This window comes from Panthera uncia, chromosome E3 (assembly GCF_023721935.1).
Source record: "Panthera uncia isolate 11264 chromosome E3, Puncia_PCG_1.0, whole genome shotgun sequence".
NCBI classification, from domain to species: Eukaryota; Metazoa; Chordata; class Mammalia; order Carnivora; family Felidae; genus Panthera; species Panthera uncia.
Genome location: NC_064815.1, coordinates 27160840 through 27184242, shown reverse-complemented (window position 1 = coordinate 27184242; position 23403 = coordinate 27160840). Strand labels below are relative to the sequence as shown.

Here is a 23403-nt window from a genome sequence, read left to right as displayed (position 1 = left end):
GGCGATACCACCTTAAGGGTGCGAGGGGGGGTGGCAAAGAACTGAGACTTGGAAGGTGCCACGCGGCGGAGGCAGGCGCGTGTGGGAACCTGAAGGGACTGGACAGTCCCCCATAGCCCCACTTTCCTTCCCCAGCCGTCCTTCTGCCATGAGCGGTCTAGTGCAGACCGAGCCGCTGCTCGGGGAGCCGCCTCTGCTGGTGCGCGGCGACCCCTACTCGGTGGTGGTCCTTCTGCAGGGCTATGCGGAGCCCGAGGGGGTGGGCGACGCGGTGCGCGCCGACGGCTCCGTGACGTTGGTGCTGCCTCAGGCCTGGGGCCCGGCTTCCAGCCACCGAGAGTCCCCGCCCGAGGGCGGCGGGGCGAAGACCGCCCTGGAGGAGGCGGCCCGTGGTCCCATCCTCGTAGACACCGGGGGCCCTTGGGCCCGGGACACACTCCTGGGGGCCCTGGCGCGGCAGGGCGTGGCCCCCGGAGACGTGACTCTGGTGGTGGGCACCCATGGACACTCGGATCACATCGGGAACTTGGGGCTGTTTCCCGGGGCGGCTCTGCTGGTCTCTCACGACTTCTGCCTCCCCGGGGGCCGCTACTTCCCCCACGGGCTAGGTGAGGAGCGGCCCCTGCGGCTGGGGCCGGGGCTCGAGGTGTGGGCCACGCCGGGCCATGGGGGCCAGCGGGACGTGAGCGTAGTGGTGGCGGGCACGGTCTTGGGCACCGTGGTGGTGGCGGGCGATGTGTTTGAACGCAGTGGAGACGAAGACTCGTGGCAAGCGCTGAGCGAAGACCCCGTGGCCCAGGAGCGGAGCCGGAAGAGGGTCCTAGGCACAGCGGACGTGGTTGTGCCTGGTCACGGAGCCCCCTTTAGGGTGGTCAGGGAAGCCCCTCAACCACCGAACTGACGTCCAGGAGAACAGAGGACCCAGTCGGCTGAGTCGGAGGAATCAGGGGTGATGGCTTCCAGCTGTCGCAAGAAGCTGGTTTTCCAGCAAGGACAGTCACCGATATCACTGCAACCAAACTAGGACCAAGCACTGACTCAGCCGTGTGCCACCTCTTTGGGCCTCCGTAAAATGGGAGAATGTTCTTGGGAGAGTCGTCCAAAATAAAAATAGAAAACTGTATGGAAAATCGTACGGCCCTCATGTAAATGTGAATCATTAATAATGACAATCCTGAAATTTGGTAGTTAGCAGCTGCAGCAGGGGGACACTTTGGCCAATTGCTTATTTCTCATAAGATAGAGATTTGCTGTGAAGGTGCAGGGCATATAAGTAACACCTTAGTCATGTGATTATCATCCATCTGTTCAAGGAATATTTAACAACCTGAAAGGTTTCAAACACTGCCCTAGGTCATGGGGATGCAACAGTGAGCAAGCTAGACAAACTCCCTGTCCCTTATGGAGATTACATTCTAGAGACAAAGACAAGTAAACAACAATAATAGTAAACCAAATAATTACAGATTGTGAATAGTGACATGAAAGAAAAGGAGGGCAAAGGGGATGGAGTGCCAAGATGGGAAGATGGCCTCTTTTATTTAAGGTCGTCAGGAAGAGCCCCTGAGGAGATGATGTTTGATCAGGGAACCAAATGAGAAGAAAGCCAACCATATGAGGATCTGGCAGTTGTGCATTCCAGGCACAGGAACAGCAGGTATAAAGGTCCTGAGGCAGGACAGCTTGACCTGCTTGAGTAGCAAGACTATGGGGTTAGAGTGTAGAGTGCCAAGGAAGAGTGGCAACAAATGAGGACACAGAATTAGGCCAGGCCATCATGGACCATGGTTAAGGGTTTGGATTTATACTGAGAGAGAAGCCTTTGGCTTTTGAGCAGGCTAATGACTTGGCCTCGTTTATGTTTTAAAGTAACTACTCTTGTTCTACTAGTTCTAAAGTTCTACTCCGAGTGGAGAAGCGGTCAGAGTAGGGCAAGAATAGAATCAGCTGGACTGGTTAGGAAACTACTGCAGTCTTTCAGGCAAGAGAAGTTAGTGGCACCTGCTCTTCTCCCAGAAATGCTGTTCTGGCTGTGGCCCTCTTTACAGCTGTGCCCCAGGCCCTCCATCCACACAGTGTCAGAACCCACAGAAACACTCGGGGTGGGGCAGATGAAGGAGAGGAGCAAGTCTACCTTGTTGTGGATGATGAGACACCCTGGGTGGATGCTGTGGCGGCAGGGCCAGACTGAGGGTTATTTTCCAGGCATCCACAAAGACCAGGTGGAGGTCACCAAAGGCAGCTCAGAGGAGCTGGTTAACCTAGAGGGTGAACCAGTACCTGCCATACATAGACTCGTAGTTGGTGTTGACCAGTTTGATGACCACAAGAGTGCACAGTTCCCAGGCCAACGGTGCAGCCACAGCCGCCCAGATCCCTGCCAGTCATCAGATAAAGATAAATGAAGTGAAGGTGGCGATGTGGGCACCCAGCGTCAGAACTATCATGGTGTGGGGGCCCCTGGCCAGGTTCCCCACCTTCTGGGCCACAGAGTGCGGGGAGGCCACTGGTGTGCGGAGGGAGTGTAGGGGCCAGCTGTGTGCTCACCAATGCAGCACTGTGCCCTGAGTGATCTCCATGGCCCCCTCTGATATCTGGAGTGTAGATCCAATAGCTTCAGGGCTATGAGGGGGATGAAAAGGAGGGGATGGGGGTTATAGAGAACTATGCACTTTCAACTTGTACAAATAAAAATTCCAATCCCGACTTACTTTCCATAACATGGTACTCTTGCCCATGATTCTGGTCTGGTCATCTAGAGCCAACACATCTCTTTGGCCACACTGACTGTCTCCACAATGGACAGGTCACCTAAGCTAGTCCAGGCTTGGTCATCTTAGGGGTTTTGCTGGAGCTAGTGGAAAAGAAAAGTCGAGTTCTTTCCTGAAAGACTGACATGGGAGATGTATGGAAGTGTTGAATCACTATATTTACATACATCACTATATGAAGTGATGCTACACTGAAGCTAATGCTACACTGTATGTTCACTAACTGGAATTTAAACAAAAACTTAAAAAACAAAAAACAAAAACACCACACTGACCTGAGAGGATACGTCATTTGCCACCCTGTGGGAAGAGCCCATGGCGCTGGGGCCAAGTGGAGGCTGAGAATGAAGCTGAACTATAGGGGGCAGAAATGAGCAGTTATGAGAAATAGACCCCGGGGAGAAATCTGAGTGCTGAATTCAAGCCAGATCCGCTGCTGAACTCTTGAGTCACCAGGGCTAATCAACCCCTTTGCTGCCTGAAAGGCTTTGACTGTGTTTTCAGTCACAACAAGAGGAGTCCTGGGTGGATACAAACACAGGTGGAAATGACCCATTAGAGAGGCCTCGGAAATGGTGGGAAAGCAGCATTCGAGGTGGGGCCCAGAGTGACTGTACTCTTAGAAGTTTCTTTTAGCTTCCTTCTTGTGTAAATTCTTAGGAAAACTTGACCCATATGATTAGATACTTGTATTTGCAAATATTCAGTGGCTCCACATCGCAAACTTTCTCGTCCAGTCATCTCTGAGACAAACTTTCCCCGCTCCAGTTTGGCAGGACTGCCTGCAGTCCTTCTCTCCTGCAGGCCTTTGATCCTGCTCTATTCCTGCCGGCCTCCCTCTGTTCTGTACCATCCATCAATCCAGGCTCAACTCAGCTCATCTACAGAAAAACCTCCCCTGATTTTTCCAGCTCTTCTTTAAACTCTTGCAGGGCATTCTCTGTATTATTCACTTAACATTAGATATACCCAGTGTTGATAATTTTTTCTGGAAATGTCCTCCTCTCCTCATTGTGCCCTTTGAGAGCAGAAACTGAGGAAAAAACAAAAAAACAAAAAAACTTCTCTGAATGCTCCCGAGCTTGTGTTATGTCTACAAATGCCATGTAATAGACACATGCTGTTTTTCTCAGCTCTGACTCCTTGCCCAGGACTTCAGGGTCTGTCTCTGCCCATTCTCTGGAGAAGTTCCAGTATCCTGTGCACTCTGCGAACAAAGGGGTGCCACTCAGAGCCCTCCTGTTCACCTCTTCCTATATGAAGCTCCAGGTGTCTTGCCAGAGGGCTCTGGGGCCGGGATCCCAGGGTGGTATGGGAGTTGATGGATCAAAGCTGTAGGAGGGAGAAAAACATAACAAGCTAAATAACGGGAAGCTCCCCAAAGCAAGGCTGCAGGAACCAGCCCGTCTGAGGACAAATAAGCCAGGATGCAGCCAAAGGGCCTGCCCCCACCAGCCCATCTTGGGACCTGTCCCATGGTGGGGAAAGAAGGCTCAAAGTGTCCTCAGGAGGCTGGAAGCGTCCCCCATGATGATGAAGCCTCCAGTGACCTGGACCTGGAGCAACTCCTGGAAGATGTTGGAGAAGAGCCGGAGCAGCTGGAGGAGCCACAGTGTGGAGATGACCCTGGGGAGTTCACCACGACCTTCTTTGAGGAATAGCTGTGTGCTCCTGCCTCACCCGCTTCCACAGGAGCATCAGAGAGAGTCCCTCAGAGGGTCCCTGAGAAGCTACTAAGTGTGGGGTTTGTTCCTCAGCTACAGGTCAATTGGCTAAAGTCACGGCTCTGCAGTTTATGTGTTAATAAAACAGGTTACCGGCTTAAGTGGTTCCATTCGTCTCTAACCACATGCTTCCCTTGGCTTCTCTCCCCGCCCCCCCCCACCCCCCCGCCCCGGTCCCTGTGGCATGTCCCTGTTTCTGGTGGGAGGCCGGCACAGTACAGGGATCTGGGAAGGCAGTGAGACCCAAGTCCTGGGAGGAGGCCGTCGAGAAGGGCAGGTCTGGGTTCAGACCTGGGTCAGCCACTTACTAGGTGTGTGGCCTTGAGAAAAGCACTAACCATTCTGGGTCTTCTCTTCACGCCTCCGGTGAGTGCATCCAGGACTGTATAAGGTTGTTGGTGATGCTTACATGAGTGATGCACTTAACGCGGTACATGTTATGGTAGCAGAAGTAGAATGGTTAGATAAGGGAGCAGAGTCTGGGCTCTGGGCTGGCTGCCAGTGTTTGGGGTCCCCCGCCTGGCCTGAAGGCGGTCACTGAACACCAGCACTGGAGGAGGGATCTCGGGTGTGAGCTACTTTTACAGCTCATTTTTGGCGAGAAGGAAAAGACAGAAGATGCCATCAGTTTCTCCTTAGGTGCCTTCAGGCAAATCCTACTAGTACTTTTATTTTTGTGGGCAAGGGCTGGGACGTTGAAGAGGGAATGGAAGCAGATGGCTCTGTTTCTCTCTGGTCCTTGGTGGCCTTCCACACCCACTGGCTTTTGTCTGTGTCTGGCCAGGGTTATTACTAGAAGCTGTGACCTTCTGTGCAGCTTAGTCTCAGGGAGTCCCCATTCAGTCCTGCTCACTGGGCCTTTACGATAGAATACAGGGTCTCCTGCGGACTCTCCTTGGGAGGGGTGCAGGGAGGAGCTGGAGAGGGTGAAGGAGGCATAGAGGATGCTGCTGTCATCCTGCACTTCATCCTGGGGGAGAAAGAAGGAAAAGGCGGTAGACAGTGGAAGGGGAGTGGCAGCTGTTTCCCCTCCCTCCCTCCCCCTGCCGAACCTCAGGGCTGGAATGGGTGTCTATGCTGCAGCCAGTTCCTCTCCATCCTCTGCCACTGAAACCTCTGCTGTCCCCCTGCCACCATCTCCCCTCCTGTCCTTCTGAGTCTGTCTACAGCGTTTCCCAAGGATCAGCCCCTGGTTCACAGACATCCCCTCCACCACCCAACACTATCCTGGGAGGTCCCATCATCGACAGGGACAGCCCTCTGAACACATGGGACTCCTATGTCCCCCCAACTCTAGTGACCTCCACTCCACTCAGCCATACCCTGGACTCATTTTTATCCCTGGGATTGAGAACTCTGAAATATTAAGTGCCAGCATCATTTTTATGCTACAACTTTCTTTCCTTCCAGCTCTCTTTTATCATCAGCCTGTTTGGTATATCTGTGTTTTGACCCCCTGAAATCTTGTCCCTTAATAATCCACTTTCTTTTGGGCTCTCCAAGCTCCCTGCTCATCCTCTACTCTCTACTCCTGCCCTTTCACTAGCTCCTTGACCACCTGTGTTCCTCTGTCCTTATGCCACACTTAGCTGACACAGCTCTAATTCTGGATGTGGCTGATGGCAGAGAATGCTATTAGCTTACCTAATATCCATTCATTTCTTCTTATTCAGCTACAGAACCTTGATTTTATTTGGGGTGGCAGTGTGCTGCCCTACTGACAGATGTGGGACATAGTACATCCTAGCCAGTAAGATTCAAGGGGAAGTTGTGGGTAGGGTTTTCAGGAAGACTCTTTAAAATGAGGACAGACAGCTGTGGCATAGTCTTTTTTTTTTTTTTTTTCTTTCTTCCTTCCTCCTGTTTCCTGTCTGGATTCAGAAATAATGGCTGGACTCTGAGCAGCCATCTTGGATCATGAGGCAACCTTCAGGATAAAAGCCAGTAGCCATAACAGTGAGCAGGAAGATAGAAGCCTGACTGCCTAAGGACAGTGTCCTCTGCTATCTGCTTCCTCATCCTTTTATATGAGGGAAAACAATAAACTCAGTCTTATTTAAGCCCTGTTACTTTTGGTCTCTAGTGCCAGCAGGCGAACATAACTCCTAATGAACAAGTCCCAGAGGGTTCTAACCTGCATGAGGAAAAACATGAGGCGATGCCTTTACAGAGTTTATGGCTTCTCATCTGAGTTGAATCCTTAAATACTGTCTTCTGTATCCTCAGTGACTATGTCATGTTTTTCTTCATCTCCAACCCTCATCCTCACTCTAGAGACAACCACTGTGATTTTTCCTCTGCAGAATTAAAAACAATTTGCATATATTTGAGTTTACCAATATTTTTATTCATGGCTCTTAGGTTTTATGTTATATTTAGGGAGATCATCTCTACTCCATGGTTATAAAATAGTCTCACGTGCTTTATTCTGATGCTAGGGTTCTTCCCCTCCCCCCCATGCTGTCCACCCCCCATTTAACTCTTTGATTGATCTCCATGGAATTTATTTTGGTGCAAATTATGAGATAACATTTTCTCAGATGGCTGCTCAATTGTTCCCTCACCATGTATTGAATTACTCATCTTTCCCCATTGATTAGAAATGCCAATTTTTAACCTACTAAATTCCTGAATATATTTTGACCTATTTTGTCCTGCCTATATTTGGGCTTTTCTCTTTTAATACATTGGTTTATCTGTGTATGAATATGACAGCATCGAATCATTTTAATTATTGCAGCTTAATAATTACAAGTGCTAGTGCTCACATAGTCCTTATTCTGTGCCAGGATCTGTTCTCAGCGAATTACATTTAATTGTCGTGACAACCCCCAGGGTGAGTACTATTATTATTCTCATTTTACCGATGAGTAAGTTGAGGCACAGAGTAATACAACCATTGCACTAGAGTTTCCCCAGCCAGGATTTGAGGGCAGGCAGTCTAGATTCTATGCTGCTCACCTCTGTGCTTTAATATCTGATAGGGCTAATCTCCTCTCACTGAAATCTTTCTCTAGAGGAATTTCAAATCAGTATTGGAGGGTGTTGGGGTGTAAATAATTAATGCCTCTAGCCCTGTCCTCTTTTTTTAATTAAAAGTTTTTTTATTTTAGGGGTGGGAGGGGCAGAGGGAGAGAGAGAGAGAAAGAGAGAGAGAGAAAGAGAGAGAGAGAGAGAGGGAGAGAATCTTAAGCAGCCTCCATGCTCAGTGCAGAACCCAACACAGGGCTTGAACCCACAACCCCGAGACCATGACCTAAGCTGAAACCAAGAGTGGGACGATCAGCTGACTGAGCCACCCAGGTACCCCTAGCCCTGTCCTTTTAGGTGTAAATGCATACACTCAAATTTCTGATGAACATCTCTGCTCAGATGCCACACAGGTATGTCTAACATGTCTCAAGCTAAAGAAGCATTGTTCTCCCCACAACATGGTCTTTGAACTCCTGTGTTCTCTAATTTGCTTGGCTGTTTCACCCAAGTTCTTCCCACTCCCTTGCCCCTACACCAGCCTGATCACCAAGTCTTACCAGTTTTCTCTCTTGAACTCTTCCAGGGTCTGGCTCTATCCCTCCACCCACACTGCCACTGCATTAGATTGGCCTGGCCCACCTCTGGCACCTCTACCCCATACTTATGTATCTGCATGGCGAACTGTTTCATGTTGCCTCTGGGAGCAGAAGCTCTTGGGTGTGATTTACAAGGTTCTCTTCCCATCTCCAGCCTCCTCCACAGCACGGAGCTGCTTAGAGTTCCCCCACTGCTTTCCCGTACCTGCGTGGACAGTGATGTCTTCACCACCCTCACCACTTGCCTGGCTAATTCTCTTATACTCTTTGAGACTTTTTGTAGTGTCACTTCCTATGGGAAGCTCTCTGTGATTCCCCTCCAATGTCCTAGACTACCACAGTTCTTTCCAAATGAGGTAGTCACCCCCTTTCCTCTCCCTCTTCCACTGAGTTCCTTGAAAGCAGGACCTACCCTTTATTTACATTTGTGTCTCCAATTGTAAGCCAGACCCTGGGGGTGCCTGGGTGGCTCAGTTGGTTAAGCATCTGACTTTGGCTCAGGTTATGATCTCATGGTTTGTGAGTTCAAGCCCTGCATTGGGCTCTGTGCTGACAGCTTGGAGCCTGGAGCCTGCTTTGGATTCTGTGTCTCCCTTTCTCTCTGCCCCTTCCCCACTTGTGCTGTTTCTCTCTCAAAATGAAATGAGTATTAAAAAAAAATTATAAGCCAGACCCTGGAAGATAGGTCTTCAACCAATGCTTGCTGGGCTGAACCAACTTCCTTTCCCTTCTGCTCTCTTCTTACTCTTCCCAAGGCTGACCCTCCCCTCCCCATGAACCAAAAGGTGAGAATTGATGGGAAATGATTAAGTTAAGAGACAAAAACTATAAAATGATCAGATTTGTGGGGAGGGATTGGTCTGGAGCAGTGGTTCTCAAACTGGATCACACACGGACACCACTTGATAAGACCTTGAGAAATGCAGATTCCCAAACCCAGACCTAGATACCTGCAGGGATCTGCATTTTCTAACCTGCACCTGCGGTCATTCTGAGGCGGGTGGGTTCTGAGAATCACTCCAGTTGGGAAGGTTGGTGGGGAGCATGGCCCAGAAAAACTTACCTTTGCTTCTCTTCCACCAGAGGTAGACAACCAGTCCCAAAATTGCAGTTTTGAATACAGCAATGGGCAGTGCCACCTTGACCATGGTTTCCATATTCATGTCCCTTGTGGTGGTGGTGACAGTGGTGGTAGGGCCCTTGGTGATTGTGGTCATCTGGGCAGCTGAGAAGACACGAGAATTTAGCAGATTCCCCCTCAGAGGCCTGGAGGTATCTGGATGAAACTTAAATCTTGTTCCCTAGTGTGGGGAATATTGGGGGTGGGGAGCAACTCTCTGAAGCTCTCACACAGGATGGGAGTGATGAATCCACATCACTCAGTTTAAATCCTGACTCTACCTCTGATCAGTGCTGTGACCTCAGAACCTCATTTCATCCCTGACAAACAGGGATCACTAAATCCACAGGAACAAAAAATACTTTTTATTGTAAAATATACATAACGAGACTTACCATTTTAGCCATATGTAAGTGTACAGTTAAGTGGCATTAAATTTCTTCATGTTCTTGTACAACTATCACTGTTATCCTTCTCCAGAGGTTTTTAATTTTCCCAAAATGAAACTCTGTGTATCCGTTAGACACTCCTTACCCCCTGGCCCCACCACTGGCATCCACTGTTCTGTAGATGCTGCTTTTAGACAACAGGCTTGATAAATGGAAACTGATCAAGGCAAAATGACCACATGGACTCCCTGGCTGAATCCAGACAGACCCATCAGGTGACCTCAAAATATCCATAGGCCCTAACTGACCAATGGGCTACATACAACCAGGCACAATGACCCAAAAAAGGGAAAATTCCATATATCATCACACCTCCTCACCTTCCCCGCTTTTAAAACAGCTCCTACCCGTTGCCTTGCTGCAGACAACTTTTCTTCTTCTATCCTGCCTGCTGCTCCCTTTCACTGTAGTCAGTAAAACTTCTGTCACCTTTGTTCTGCCTTGGGTGAATCCTTTCACCTGCCTGGGCCACATACTTCCACCGATCATCCCCCCACATTTGGGAGCCCCCATCTGATCGAAGAGACACCATGTTTTAGTCTGTCTATGATTTTGACTGCTCTAGGGACCGACCTCTTACAAGTGAAATCAAACAGTATTTGTCCTTTTTCAGGATTGTTCTAATCAATGAGAAAACATCTGTAAAGCACCTCTAATTTATATTGGAATGTATTAACATTTTTTTTAATGTTTTATTTATTTTTGAGGGAGAGAGAGAGAGACAGAGTACGAGCAGGGGAGGGTCAGAGAGAGGGAAAAACAGAATCCAAAGAAGGCTCCAGGCTCTGAGCTGTCAGCACAGAGCCCGACACGGGGCTCAAACTCACGAGCCATGAAATCGTGACCTGTGCCAAAGTCAGACACTTAACCGACTGAGCCACCCAGGCGCTCCTGGAATGTATTTTTAAGGCTAAATTAATATGTAAGACTTACAAACAGATTGTACCTTCTTTTAATGGACCATTAAAAAATTGATCAAATCCAAAGGAAAAAAATCCCATTTGAATAAAATCTTCAGGTTAGTGTGGACCAAATTCACTATTCACTCTTATTAGAAATGAAGAGTAAAAGGGTAAAATACCATTCCTCAGTTGAGAATTTAAAATTTTAAAAATGTCTTAATCAGGGGCTCCTGGGTGGCTCAGTTGGTTAAGCGTCCGACTTCAGCTCAGGTCATGATCTCACGGTTCGTGGGTTCGAGCCCGGCATTGGGCTTTGTGCTGACAGCTCAGAGCCTGGAGCCTGCTTCGGATTCTGTGTCTCCCTCTCCCTCTGTCCCTCCCCCGCTCATTCTCTCTCTCTCTCTCAAAAATAAACATTAAAAAAATTAAAAATTACTTAATCAAAGAAACATATAGAAGATAACATAATTACTTAATCAAAGAAACTGCCATGCTAGATAATATAAAAACAATATTAATGCATATAAACGCTAAAGCTACACTCAAAGTTAAATTTATAGCACTAAATACTTCCGTTATTTTAAATATGGAGACATTTTTTAAATGAATGAAATAGTTCCCAAAGAAAAAATACCAAAAACAGAGAGAAGTTGGCTTTCTCTGAGAAGGAAACAGAGGAAGAATGTAATGAGAAGCTATGTAGGAGTAAATTTATGGGAAACAGGACAGCATTAGGTGTAATAAATGTGGGCAGTGGTTATTTAGGGAAAAAACAAACAGGCAAACATGAAATTTTTCCAAACCTAACAACAAAAAAGTGTTGAAACTATGAGTTAGTGTATGCTCCACTATAGACTGATAAATCTAAAAACCTCTCGGAAGTGGATGATTTTATAAAACAAACAAAACATTTAAAAAATATGTTTAAGATGGGTGGGGTGCCTGGGTGGCTTAGTTGGTTAAGCGTCTGACTTTGGCTCAGGTCATGATCTTGCGGTTTGTGAGTGTGAGCCCCATGTCGGGCTCTGTGCTGACAGCTCAGAGCCTGGAGCTGCTTCGGATCCTATATCTCCCACTCTGTCTGCCCTCCCCTGCTCGTGCTCTGTCTCTCAAAAATAAATAAATAAAATAAATAAATAAATGTTAAAAAGATATGTTTAAGAAATAGCATAAAAACTTTAACTCAAGACTAGTCAGAGATGAAATTAAGAACACTATTAATTCCCTTTTATAAAGATTCTAAGCTCAGGAAGTTTTATGGGTAAACTCTTGGAAAAAGTCAAGGAACAGATAATTCCTAAACAGAAGGTTTCAGAACACAGAGAAATGGAAAACTTTGAAACTCTTTTTTAAAATTTTTTAAATTAAAAAAAAAATTTTAAGTTTATTTATTTTGAGACAGACAAAGACAGAGTGAGTGGGGGAGGGGCAGAGGGAGAGGAAGAGAGAGAGAAAATCCCATGGAGGCTCCACACTGTCAGCACAGAGCCTGATGTGGGGCTTGAACTCAGGAAACCGTGAGATCATGACTTGAGCCGAAACCAAGAGGCAGATGCTTACCCCATTGAGCCACCCTGGCCCCCCCCAATTTTTTTATTTGAGAGACAGAGAGAGAGAGAGAGAGAGAGAGAGAGAGAGAGAGAGAGAAACTCTTAAGCAGGTTCCACACTCAGCATGAAGCCTGATATGGGGCTCAACGCAGGGCTAGATCCCAAGACCCTGGGATCATGACCTAAGTCCAAATCAAAATTTGGAAGCTCAACCAGCTGAGCCACCCTGGTGCCCCAAATTTTGCAATCCTATGTCACTTTGCAAATCTAAATCTTGTAATATGAGAATGCTGAGGTTATTCTCAATAATTTTTAAAAATGCAGATTAAAATAAGAAGCCATTGGGGGTGTTGTTTACTTGCTTGTTTTTACTGATCCAAGTAGAGGGACCCACCCAGTATTGGCACTACAGGAAAATGGATAGGTTGGCATTGCATTTGGGAATATCTATCAAAATGCAAAATGCCCAGGCATGCCTTTGACCCAGTAATTTCAGTGCTAGGAATTTATCCTGTGGAAATACTGGACAAGTCGTCAAAGGCCTGTGTTTAAGGGTGTTCTTTGCAGCTTTGTGTTGTGTCAACAACCTAAATGTCTTTTTTTTTTTTAAACTTTATTTATTTTTGAGAGAGAGAGAGAGAGAGAGAGAGAGAGAAAAGGTGTGAGTGGGGGAGGGGCAGAGAGTGAGGGAGAGGAAGAGAATCCCAAACAGGCTCCACACTGTCGGAACACAGCCTGACACCGGGCTCAAACCCACGAACCGTGAGATCATGGCCTGATCCAAAGTTGGACCCTCACGTGGCTGAGCCACCCAGGCACCCCCAACCTAAAGTCTTTATTTTTTTTATTTTTTATTTAAAAAAAAAAATTTTTTTTTTCAACGTTTATTTTATTTTTGGGACAGAGAGAGACAGAGCATGAACGGGGGAGGGACAGAGAGAGAGGGAGACACAGAATCGGAAACAGGCTCCAGGCTCCGAGCCATCAGCCCAGAGCCCGACGTGGGGCTCGAACTCACGGACCGTGAGATCGTGACCTGGCTGAAGTCGGATGCTTTAACCGACTGTGCCACCCAGGCGCCCCAACCTAAAGTCTTTAAATAGGAAACTGAATAAGTACATTATGATACATTACCGCAAGGGGACACCCTGCAGCCTTTTTTAAAAAGGCATAACTGGGTGCACTGGGGGACTCAGTCACTTAAGCCTCACACTCTTAATTTCAGCTCAGGTCAGTGTGTCATGGTCTGTCCAGAGATCAAGCGCCATGTCGGACTCCATGCTGAGTGTGGAACTTGCTCAGGGTTCTTTTTCTCCTTCTCTCTGCCCCTTCCCCGCTCACACTCTTTATCTCAAAATAAATAAATAAACATTAAAAACACATTTCTTTTTATTACTTTCCTATATTTTTTAATATGAGCATGAATATCCAATTAATTGTATTAACTGAAAAATTAATTTATTGGGGTGCCTGGGTGGCTCAGTCGGTTAACCTTCCGACTTTGGTTCAGGTCATGATCTCACGGTTCATGAGTTCGAGCCCCATATGGGGCTCTGTGCTGACAGCTCACAGCCTGCAACCCGCTTCAGGTTCTGTGTTTCCCTCTCTCTCTGCCCCTCCCCTGCTTACACTCTCTCTCTCTCTCAAAATGAAATAAACATTAAAAAAAATGTTTTTTAAAGAAAAATTAATTTATTGATGAAAAATTCATAGTAAATGTGACCGAACTGAGAAATGAGGAAAGTTAGGAGGATCAGGGAAGGAGGAAGAGGAGTCTGGGGAGAGGGAAACCTCTCAAAAAAGGCCATTTAAGGGAATATGGAGGAGGTGCCAGAAATAGAAATCCAACGCTGTCTTGCTAAATTCAGGTTGTGAGCCACTTTCTACTTGCTCTGAAACCAGCACGGTGGCCAGATGGGACAGTGGTTTACCAAGGGTGGGGGCACGGAGAGTGTCCTTCCACCTAGGAGTAGTGATACGTTGTTAGAATTGTCAGTGCAAGTGATTATAAAGAGCAGACCTGGGGTTTTTAGTTTTTAAGGAATATTTCTACAGATAATATCTACAGACAGTGCATCCCCTAGTGCCTGCTCCTGGGAAGGGTTCCCTCCCCAACTGCTCTGGAGACCGACAAACCAAGGTTCCCAAGGCCTGCTGGGTAACATGGGAAGATCTGCTGCTGTAACACATCCCGTTCCTGGGTTAAAATAGGTGAAGACAGCAATAGGATCAGGTCAGCTGTGAAGCTGAGCAGCTACTAGGTTAAGAGTGGAGGCTCTGGGGTTAAACGGGGTTCAAGTCCTGCCTGCGCCATGCGTGTGGCTTTGGGCAGGCGTTTAGGCTCTTTGAGCCTCAGTTTCCCTATCTGTAACAGGAAGATAAGAGCAGTGCCTACTGTTACTGTGGGGTCGCGGGGAAGGTTGTTAACCAGGGTGACGTACACCTAGTTGTTCAACCTGACACAGTGCATGGTAAGCGGCAGCCGCCATATTTCTGCTGTCGATGGCATGTCTCAAAGGCCAGGATGGAGGAGCAAGATCGGAGTGGACAGTGGGGACGGTGCAGGCAGAGGTGGGGACCAGGGGTGGGGGGGGCAAGGAGGGTAAAGAGGATGGAGGCAGGGGAAGAGGGGGGTGGGAAAGGAGAGGAGGGAAGGGGCTGGGGCAGGGAGCATCGTGGGCCAGGTTCCGAGGAGCAGAGCAGGAGAAGGACGCAGGGGGGACTGGGAAAAGAGGTAATGGGGCGTGGCCAGGGGACAGGGGTCTTGGGTCATAATTGGGTACCTGCTGTGTGGGCTGGGTTGAGCCCGCGACTGTGGGGAGACACAAGACTGGGGGCTGGCAGGGGCTACTCACAGGGACACAGGACAAAGGGAAGGCAGACCACGCCCTGAAGAAGTCAAGTCCACCTGGACAGCGTGGGGTGAGGGGAGGGAGGCAAGACTGGAGGCCCAGCTTGAAGCAAGAAGGGAGGATTCCCGGGCAGCCTGGAAGGTGCTGAGGCTGGGGGACCGGGGTGGGGACTGGCTCCCGAGAGGGCAGTGAGGGGGATGGGCAAGGAAGCCCAGGCAGCCCAGGTTTGGGGAGATCCAGGAGAAAGAGTAAAGTTGGCAGAGGCCTGGGGAGGGGAGAGGGGTGGGGAGAGGAGTTTGAGAGAAGGGGTAAGCAGGAAGATTGGGGCCTGGGCCGGGCCTGGGCCATGCCTGGGGGATGAGGGCACCATGCAGGGTGGGTGTGGTGGCTGCCGGGCAGCTGGACTCACCGTTGGTAATGGTGAGTTTGGTCCCTGGGATGGACTGCCACACCTTTTTGCCATCTCTTAGCGTTTCCACTTGGACCCGGCAAAAGTACCTATTCTCATCTTCTTTCCGCAGGTTCCGTATACACAGGGTGCCGGAGTTCTGACCCTCTCTCAAGTCCAGGGAGATCCGGTTCTTGAAATCCTTATGGATAAAACGCTGGGTACTGTTGTAGATGACCTCTCCAGAGAAGTCTGTCCGTCTGACGGCTATACTCAGTCTGGGATCCTTGGCTAACTCCCAGCAGTAGAAGTAGGAGAAAGAGATGCAGGTGGAACCACCCTCGGGGGCTGAGAGAGACGCTGATTGGTTGATCCCAAAGTCAGTGTTTGGATTGCATTCTTTTGAGCTGCCTGGAGGAGAGAGAGGAGACTTTGAGCCACTGGGAGAGATGAGGACGATAACCCCAGACCTTCTGGCACCCTCACTCACAGAGCACACCAAGTGTGACAGATGGGAGGACTGGCCCTCTGGCCTGGGTGTCCCCCTTGCCGGGCTTGGGGTAGGGAGGAGGGTGAAGGGTTGGGGAGGACCTGGCACCATGGGACCAGCCCGCTGGAGCTGGGAGGCCTGGCCGGCTACCCCAGCAGACCCCTTCTCCAGCTGCCCAGCCACAGCCCTTCCTGGGGACTCCTGGCCCTCGGGGCGGAGCCAGGGTGTCCTGGACACTCACCAGCCTGCAGAGATGCCGGCAGCAGCAGCAGGGACAGCAGCAGGGACGGACCCATTGCCTCACTCTCCTCCCAGGAGAGGAGAAGCCAAGCAGTTCTGTCAAGGCCAGAGGGCAGGCCCTACAGAGGTGCCTCCTCGGGGAGTCCAGAGGAACGTGGAAAGCGTGGATCAGGTTCCTTCGGAAGAGCAAGGGAGGGTGAGCTTCCCCAAACTCGCGGGCCCCCGGAGTACCCAGCACTTCCTTTATCAATCTGGTTTCTTCTTTTTCTACATTGCAAAAGCGCCTCCCTTGTGGTCAGTGCACAGAGAGCCGTGAGAAAGGCCCCCAACTTCTTTCTTCACATGGAGGGCCATAGTTCATGGCCTTTCTTCACATGGCCATGGTTCATGGTTCTTTCTTCACATGGCCACCCCACACCTTGGCCATCTGTGGCCTCGCCTCTTCCATCTCAGCTCCTGGCCACCTCTCCTCAGGAGTCAGTCTCTGTCTCTCCAGCTCTCCTTCTCACTGGCTCTCGGCATCTCCTGGCCTCTTTCTGTCGTCCAGGTGAAAGGCTGCAGCAGGACCAGTTTGGCTCTTCCAGCCAGAGGACAGGCAACCATGAGTCTCTGCCCAGCTAACGCCTCCCCAGAGGAAGGAGGAGGGACCCACTGGTGATCAGATGGCCTCCACCCCAGCACCAGGCACCAAGGACACCCAACTTGCACCTGGCCGCTCTCCCTGCCAGCAGGGGCTCCCCTGCCTAGGACCCAGGCCTATCAGGCTCCTTCCCTCCCCTGGTCAGCTCCTTTTGTGCAGTCTCACACCATCCCTGGGGTTAAGAGGTGAGGGTGGGCCTTCTTGAGCCCATGCCTCGACCCACAGGAGGCAAGACTTGATCAGCAGGCCCCTCTGTCCTCCACTCCACAGATGAGGAGACCAAGGGCTCAGAGAAGCCCTGCCTCAGGTCATGTGACCCTTGAGGCAGGTCCAGGACTCAAACTCCAGTCTCGCTGAGTCCACAGAGCCTTCTGCTCCTTCTGGATGCTCCCACCAAGTTGCACCACACAACCTTGGGCCTTGGCTCCCTTCTGGGGGGTAAGCCCCAGGAGGCTGTATTTTTATAATGCCCCTTAGGTCATTCCCTCCACAGCTGTGAGAGCCCTGGCTAATTGGGAGCCTTCCTTGAGCAGGGGGGAAATAAGGCCCAGAGCAGTAATGAGTCACCCTCCGGACGGTCCCTGGACCGTCTCCAATCGAGGGCACTGCCAGCCTGTGACTGCTGGTGGGTGGGGATGAGATACTGGGGCTGAGACCATTGGTGACTCTCTGTGCTGGTTTTAGGAGGCTCAGCTCCCTCCCTCCCCAGAATGAGGTTGGCATTGGCTTACTCAGTAGATGGTGGGGATTGGAGAACATGATTTCATCACAGGAAGTGGCCCCATCTTCTGGAGGCCGAAGCAAGAAGACCAGCTTCCTTTCTCAGTTGCTTCCTCAGTCCTAATTTTCCCCCACGCTTCTCCCAGGGCCTTCCAGGCAGCCCCTGCCCTGTCCCTGTGTCTGCATTTCTTGCACTTCCTCCTAGGCCCCAGGAGACAGGTTCTGCATTTTCATGGAATCCCCTTCTCTGAGCCAGGCCCTAAACATCCATTGCCTCATTTTCAGCCCTACAACATTGGGTGGTGGATTTGTTGTTTTCTATTTTCACCATCAGGAAACTGAGGCACCATCAGGAAGCAGCCTTAATGTCATGGAGTCCACTGGGCTGTGAAAGACATTTGGGTGAATGGTGACAGCTGGAAAGGTGGACAGAAGAGAGGACAAAGGACCGACTGCCTTTTTGGCAGTTCCTCTAGAGGGTGGCCTGCCCTGTCTGAGGGGTGACACCTGAATTTTATTCCCACCTTACCTCCCTGGCTGTGGAACCTGGCTGGACAGTCTCTTCTTTGCCAGGTCACCCAAGGAGGGGGCTGGACCCCACTAGGGGGTGCCCCAGCCCCTTCTGTTGGGCAGCGTGGCATGTTTACTCAACAGGCTCTGGGTCACTTTGGCAGAGTACCTGTCGCCCAGGTGCCTCAGGCCCTGCCTCTCCCATATACGATCTCCCTAGATGCAAGCTGCACATTCCATGCCATGTTCAAGCCCCTGGTCCCAGTGGGATCCCTATGACACTTGAAATTAGGAGACATGATTTCTGCTCACATATGGTGTGTGGTCTTTGTGTTTGTTCATCCTCCCTGTCCTGGTAGCATCCTCCCTGTCCTGGATGGGCAGAGCCTAAATGCAGCTTTTTAGCCCAGGGGGTGGCTGTGGGGGAGGGGTCAGGAGTGTGATCAGAAACAGGGACAGAGTGAGGACTATGAGCTGTGGATCACAATTTGAGAATAGGGCCTTAGATCTTCCTCCAAGTTCTACTAAGTTTCTGTTCTCCCTTCTTCATTGGCCACATCTGTCACTGTTCCAGTCCCTTCCCCGTCCATGGCACCTCACCCCGCTCCTCTTTTCCCCCCAAGATCAGGAGTAAGGCAAAGAGGTCTGCTCTCACTGCCCCCATTCATTGTGATGGACGTTCTAGCTCATGCAATAAGGCAAGACAAATAGGTAAAATTGTTCTGTGTTTTCTGAGAATCTGTATTTATGTATTTGGCATTCATTCATCACATGGCAATTGTATTAACTTTTTTTTTTTTTTTTTAATTGTCTGCATTCTTGATGCTCTGGCACTTGTGGCCTTGCTGACTGGGGAGAGATGGCCCCTCCCAAGGCTAGCCTATTCTTAGAACTTGCAAAGGGCTTTCCTAGGAGCATGTCTCTCATATGCAAACTAATCCATGGGGCCCATACTCTAAACCACTTCCTTTATCTAACTTTCACACACCAGGCCAGTATTTCTTCTGCCCTGAGTCAACCCTGTGCTGGATTCCAGGCAACTAGCGATAGCAGTTGTAGCCCAAAGCCCACCAATCCTAAGGTGTTTCCCCTTCTTTGCCATGTCTTGCCTGGTGAAAACACGATAAAGTCTGTGGTCTATGCTTTCCGCTTGTTCTTGCCTCTACCTCCTCTAGTGTTTCCCCAGGTGGCCCTCTAATGACATGGCGTTTTCCCTTCTCTTAGGAAATAAAAATTACAGAAAATTTCCTTCAACGGCATTAGCTCTGTGTCATCACTCAGTCACCTCTACAATTAAAATCTTGCATGTACAACAATTAATACAAAATGCATCCAGATTGAAAAGGAAGAAGTAAGAACTGTCCTTATTTATAGATGACTTGACTGGTTATGTAGAAAATCCAGTGGAATCTACAAAAGAGCTAATAGAGGGGCGCCTGGGTGGCTCAGTCGGTTAAGCATCCGACTTCAGCTCAGGTCGTGATCTCACAGTCCGTGAGTTCGAGACCCGTGTCGGGCTCTGTGCTGACAGCTCAGAGCCTGGAGCCTGCTTTGGATTCTGTGTCTTCTCTTTCTGCCCCTCCCCTGCTCATGCTCTGTCTCTCTCTGTCTCAAAAATAAATAAAAACATTAAAAAAAAAATTCAAAAGAGCTAATAGAGTTACAAGTGATTTAAGCAAGTTTGCAGGATACAAGAGCAATATGCAGAAATATTATTGTGTTTTATATGCTAATAACAAAGAATTGGAAATTGAAAAAAAAACATTTATAATAACATCACCAGTATGAAATACTTAGGAGTAAATATGGCAAGATCTGTACATTGATAACCACAAAATTTGCTGAGAGAAATTGAAGAAGACTAATAAATTCTTCTATGAGAGGACTCAATACTATTAAGATGTCAAGTTTCCCCAAATTAATCTGTAGCTTTAACACAATCTTAACCAAAATCCCAGTAGGCTTTTTTGCCGAAACTAACAAGTCAACTCTGAAATTCCTAAAGTAGGGCGACTGGGTGGCTCAGTCAGTTAAGCGTCTGACTCTTGATCTTGGCTTAGGTCATGATCGCAGGCTTCATGGAATCAAGCCCTGCGCTGGGCTCTGCACTGACAGCGTGGAGCCTACTTAGGATTCTCTCTCTCCCTCCCTTTCTCTGCCTCTCCCTTGCTTGTGCGCGCGCTCTCTCTCTCTCTTTTTCTCTCCCTCAATGAATAAATAGGCGTGCCTGGGTGGCTCAGTTGGTTAAGCATCCGACTTTTGGTTTCAGCTCAGGTCATGATCTCAGGGTTCACGAGTTCAAGTCCCACACAGGGCTCTGCACTGACGGTGCAGAGCCTGCTTGGGATTCTCTCTCTGCCCCCCCCCCCATCTCTCTCTCTCTCTCTCTCTCTCAAAATAAATTTAAAAAATAAAACAAACAAACAAACAAACATTAAAAAAAATTTCCCAAAGCAGTTCAAGGACCGAGGCCAATCAAAACAACTTTGAAAATGAAAACAAAGTGGAGGATTTCTGCTATTCGACATCAGGACTTATTATAAAGCAATTGTAATCGAGATGGACAACTAGATAAATGGAAAGAACAGAATACAGAAATAGACGTAGACATATATGGTCAATTAATTCCCCACAAAGGTGCAAAGGTAATTCAGTGGAAATGTGATAGTTTAAAAAAATTTTTTAAAAAATGTTTATTCATTTTTGAGAGACAGAGAGAGACCCAGCATGAGTGGGGAAGGGGCAGAGAGAGGGAGACACAGAATGCAAGGCAGGCTCTAGTCTCTGAGCCATCAGCACAGAGCCCGACACGGGGCACGAACTCACGAACTGCAAGGTCATGACCTGAGCCGAAGTCAGTCACTCAACTGACTGAGCCACCCAGGCACCCCATGAAATGATAGTCTTTTAAACAAATGTACTAGAACTACTAGACCTCCATATGCAAAAACAAACCAAACACAACAAAACAAAACAGAAAAAAACCCACAAAAGCCCACAACAACACACAAAACACCATACCTTGATCCATTATACAAAAATTAACTGAAAACGAATGATAGGTTTAAATTTAAGACCTACGGGGTGCCTGGGTGGCACATTCCGTTAAGCATCAGACTGTTAATATTGGCTCAGGTCATGATCTCACAGTTCGTGAGATTGAGCCCCATGTTGGGCTCTGCACTGACAGCATGGAGCCTGCTTGGGATTCTTTCTCTCCCCCTCTCTCTCTGCTCCACCCCTGCTCATGCATGCACGCTCTCTCTCAAAATAAATAAATAAACTAAAAAATATAAGGCCTAAAATTATATAACTCTAGAAAAAACACAGGAGTAAATGTGACCTTGGGCTAGGCAAAGATTGCTTAGATTCAACACCAAAAGCATGATCCATAAAAGAATATACTAATAAATTGCAGTTTATCAAAACTAAAAATTCTGTTCTTCAAGAGATACTATCAAGAAAATGACAAATAAAAGCTATGGACTGGGACAAAATATTTTCAAATCACATAACTGACAGAAACCTTCAATTTGATGAAACAAAATCTCAATTAAAAAAATTTTTTTAAGGTTTGTTCATTTCTCAGAGACAGAGAGACAGAGCATGAGCAGGGGAGGGGCAGAGAGAGAGGGAGACACAGAATTTGAAACAGGCTCCAGGGTCTGAGCTGTCAGCACAGAGCCCAATGCGGGGCTCGAACTCACAGACTGCAAGATCATGACCTGAGCCGAGGTCGGACGCTTAACTGACTGAGCCACTCAGATGCCCCCCAAATCTCGATTTTAAAGGTGAGCTGAAGACTGGATTAGATGGATTCTTCATTGAAGGAGATATACAGGTAGCAGCACATGAAGAGATGTGTGACATCATTAGTCATTAGGGAAATGGAATGAAAACCACAATGGCATACCATCACATATCCGCAAAATGGCCAAAATTGAAAGACCAACCATACTAGCGGTTGGCAAGGATGTGGAGCAGCTGGAACTCTCATACTACTGATGGGAATTTAAAACAGTACAACTATTTTGGCCATTCTTTAAAATGCTAACCATACGCCTACTGTATATCCTAGCCATACCCCTCATAGGTATCACAGTGTTGACCAGTTGCATCGGCCTCACCTAGGAACTTGTGGAAATGCTAATTCTCAGGCCCCACTCTACCTGCTGAAGTTTGAGAACTGCTGCCGTGGGGCAAGGACACTGACTTTGAGGACTCCCCCTGTGTGTTACTTTTACTTTTCATAGCAATCCTGTGAGACAGAGGAATTGTATTCTACCCGACAGAGGACGAAACTACAGCTCAGAGGGGTCACCTCACTCTAGTTCCCTCCACTGGGCAGGTCTGGAGTAGTTTGGACCACTCTCAGGTTTGTGCACCTTGTAAGCTTGGTGCTTCCCAAGTTATTGCCTCCTTTCCTCCCACAGCCCTTCCTAGCGCTTCATTCATCAGGCCACTTGTCAAGGTCTGGGCAAACAAAGGCAAGGGGATGTGAGCGTGAGGTGAGGCAGGAAGATGACAATAGTTCTCTGAAGGAGAACAGGGCACAGTCTCTACCCTTCCCCATGAACTGCCTGGTGCCACTGCTGACAACAGCACTGTGTTTATTTACTTCCTCCTGTTTTCTATCCAGAGGATGGGGGCCCAGAGAGGGTTTCTTCTGCCCTGGTTGGGGGCAGGCATGCAGTGAGCCCTCCAGGAATTAGGACCCAGCTGGGAAGGGAAGACTCACCCGTGTGAAGCAAGGAGAGGGAGGCCACAAAGTCAACGCTGAAACAGGTGGGGATGACATCTCCCACTTACTGGGTGCTGGGTGTTTTGCTTATTTGCTGTGTTCTTGATGCTTTGACAGGTGGAGCCTCACTGACCAGGGAGAGACTGCCCCTCTCAGTGCTGGCCAGTTCCTAGAGATGGCAAAGACTTGCCCAGGAGCACACCTTTCATATGCAAACCAACCAGTCCAGAGCCCAGTCCAGAGCCCGTACTCCAAACCACCTCTTCCATCTGGCTCTTCTGCCCCAGGAGGGCAATATTCCTCTACCCCATTCTCCCCAGGGCAGCCCCTAATCTGCAGAATCCGCTGAAATTATTCCCACTGGCCAATCATAAACCAGCTTAACCTGCTTTGCCTTGTCTTTTCCACAGACACTAGATAAAGGCTCCTGTCCATGTTTTCCCTTCATTTCCTTTGCTTCCTGACCGAACTTGGTGTCTCCCAATGCAGCCCTGCATGAGATTCCATGCCTCTGGGATCTAGGGATCAGTGAGTATAAATTCTTACCTCATGACAGTAATTTCTGTGTCTTTGTGTCTTACCATATCTGATTCAAACAAATCCAAATAAAATTATATATACATATATATATATGTGTGTGTGTGTGTGTGTGTGTGTGTGTATATATATTAAATGTTTATTTATTTTTGAAAGAGGGAGAGAGAGGGCCAGCAGGGGAGGGGCAGAGAGAGAGGGAG

General features: G+C 48.6%; 2 protein-coding genes and 1 long non-coding RNA gene across 4 annotated transcripts; 1 reads left to right on the top strand and 2 right to left on the bottom strand.

Moving 5' to 3' along the window:
* The first annotated feature begins 56 nt into the window (after positions 1-56).
* On the top strand, positions 57-1123 carry MBLAC1 (metallo-beta-lactamase domain containing 1). Its single transcript, XM_049638894.1, has one exon. The coding sequence runs from the start codon at positions 149-151 to the stop codon at positions 899-901; it is 753 nt and encodes a 250-aa protein (XP_049494851.1). The 5' UTR covers positions 57-148; the 3' UTR covers positions 902-1123.
* A 4056-nt stretch (positions 1124-5179) lies between these two features.
* Positions 5180-17379, bottom strand: LOC125928268 (paired immunoglobulin-like type 2 receptor beta). Of its 2 annotated transcripts, XR_007459611.1 has the most exons (5): positions 16057-17379; positions 15347-15736; positions 9128-9289; positions 6630-6792; positions 5180-5465 (listed from the first exon to the last, which is right to left on the bottom strand). XR_007459611.1 is itself a non-coding variant. In XM_049638896.1 (4 exons), the coding sequence occupies exons 1-4, from the start codon at positions 16109-16111 to the stop codon at positions 5461-5463; spliced, it is 612 nt and encodes a 203-aa protein (XP_049494853.1). In that variant the 5' UTR covers positions 16112-17363; the 3' UTR covers positions 5180-5460. The 2 variants fall into 2 exon arrangements, 1 of the variants encoding a protein (XP_049494853.1); XM_049638896.1 differs by lacking the exon at positions 6630-6792 and having other exon boundaries at positions 16057-17363.
* Positions 12654-15333, bottom strand: LOC125928270 (uncharacterized). Its single transcript, XR_007459612.1, has 2 exons — positions 13172-15333; positions 12654-12911 (listed from the first exon to the last, which is right to left on the bottom strand). It is a non-coding gene; the product is annotated as an uncharacterized LOC125928270 (long non-coding RNA).
* Positions 17380-23403: the final 6024 nt, after the last annotated feature.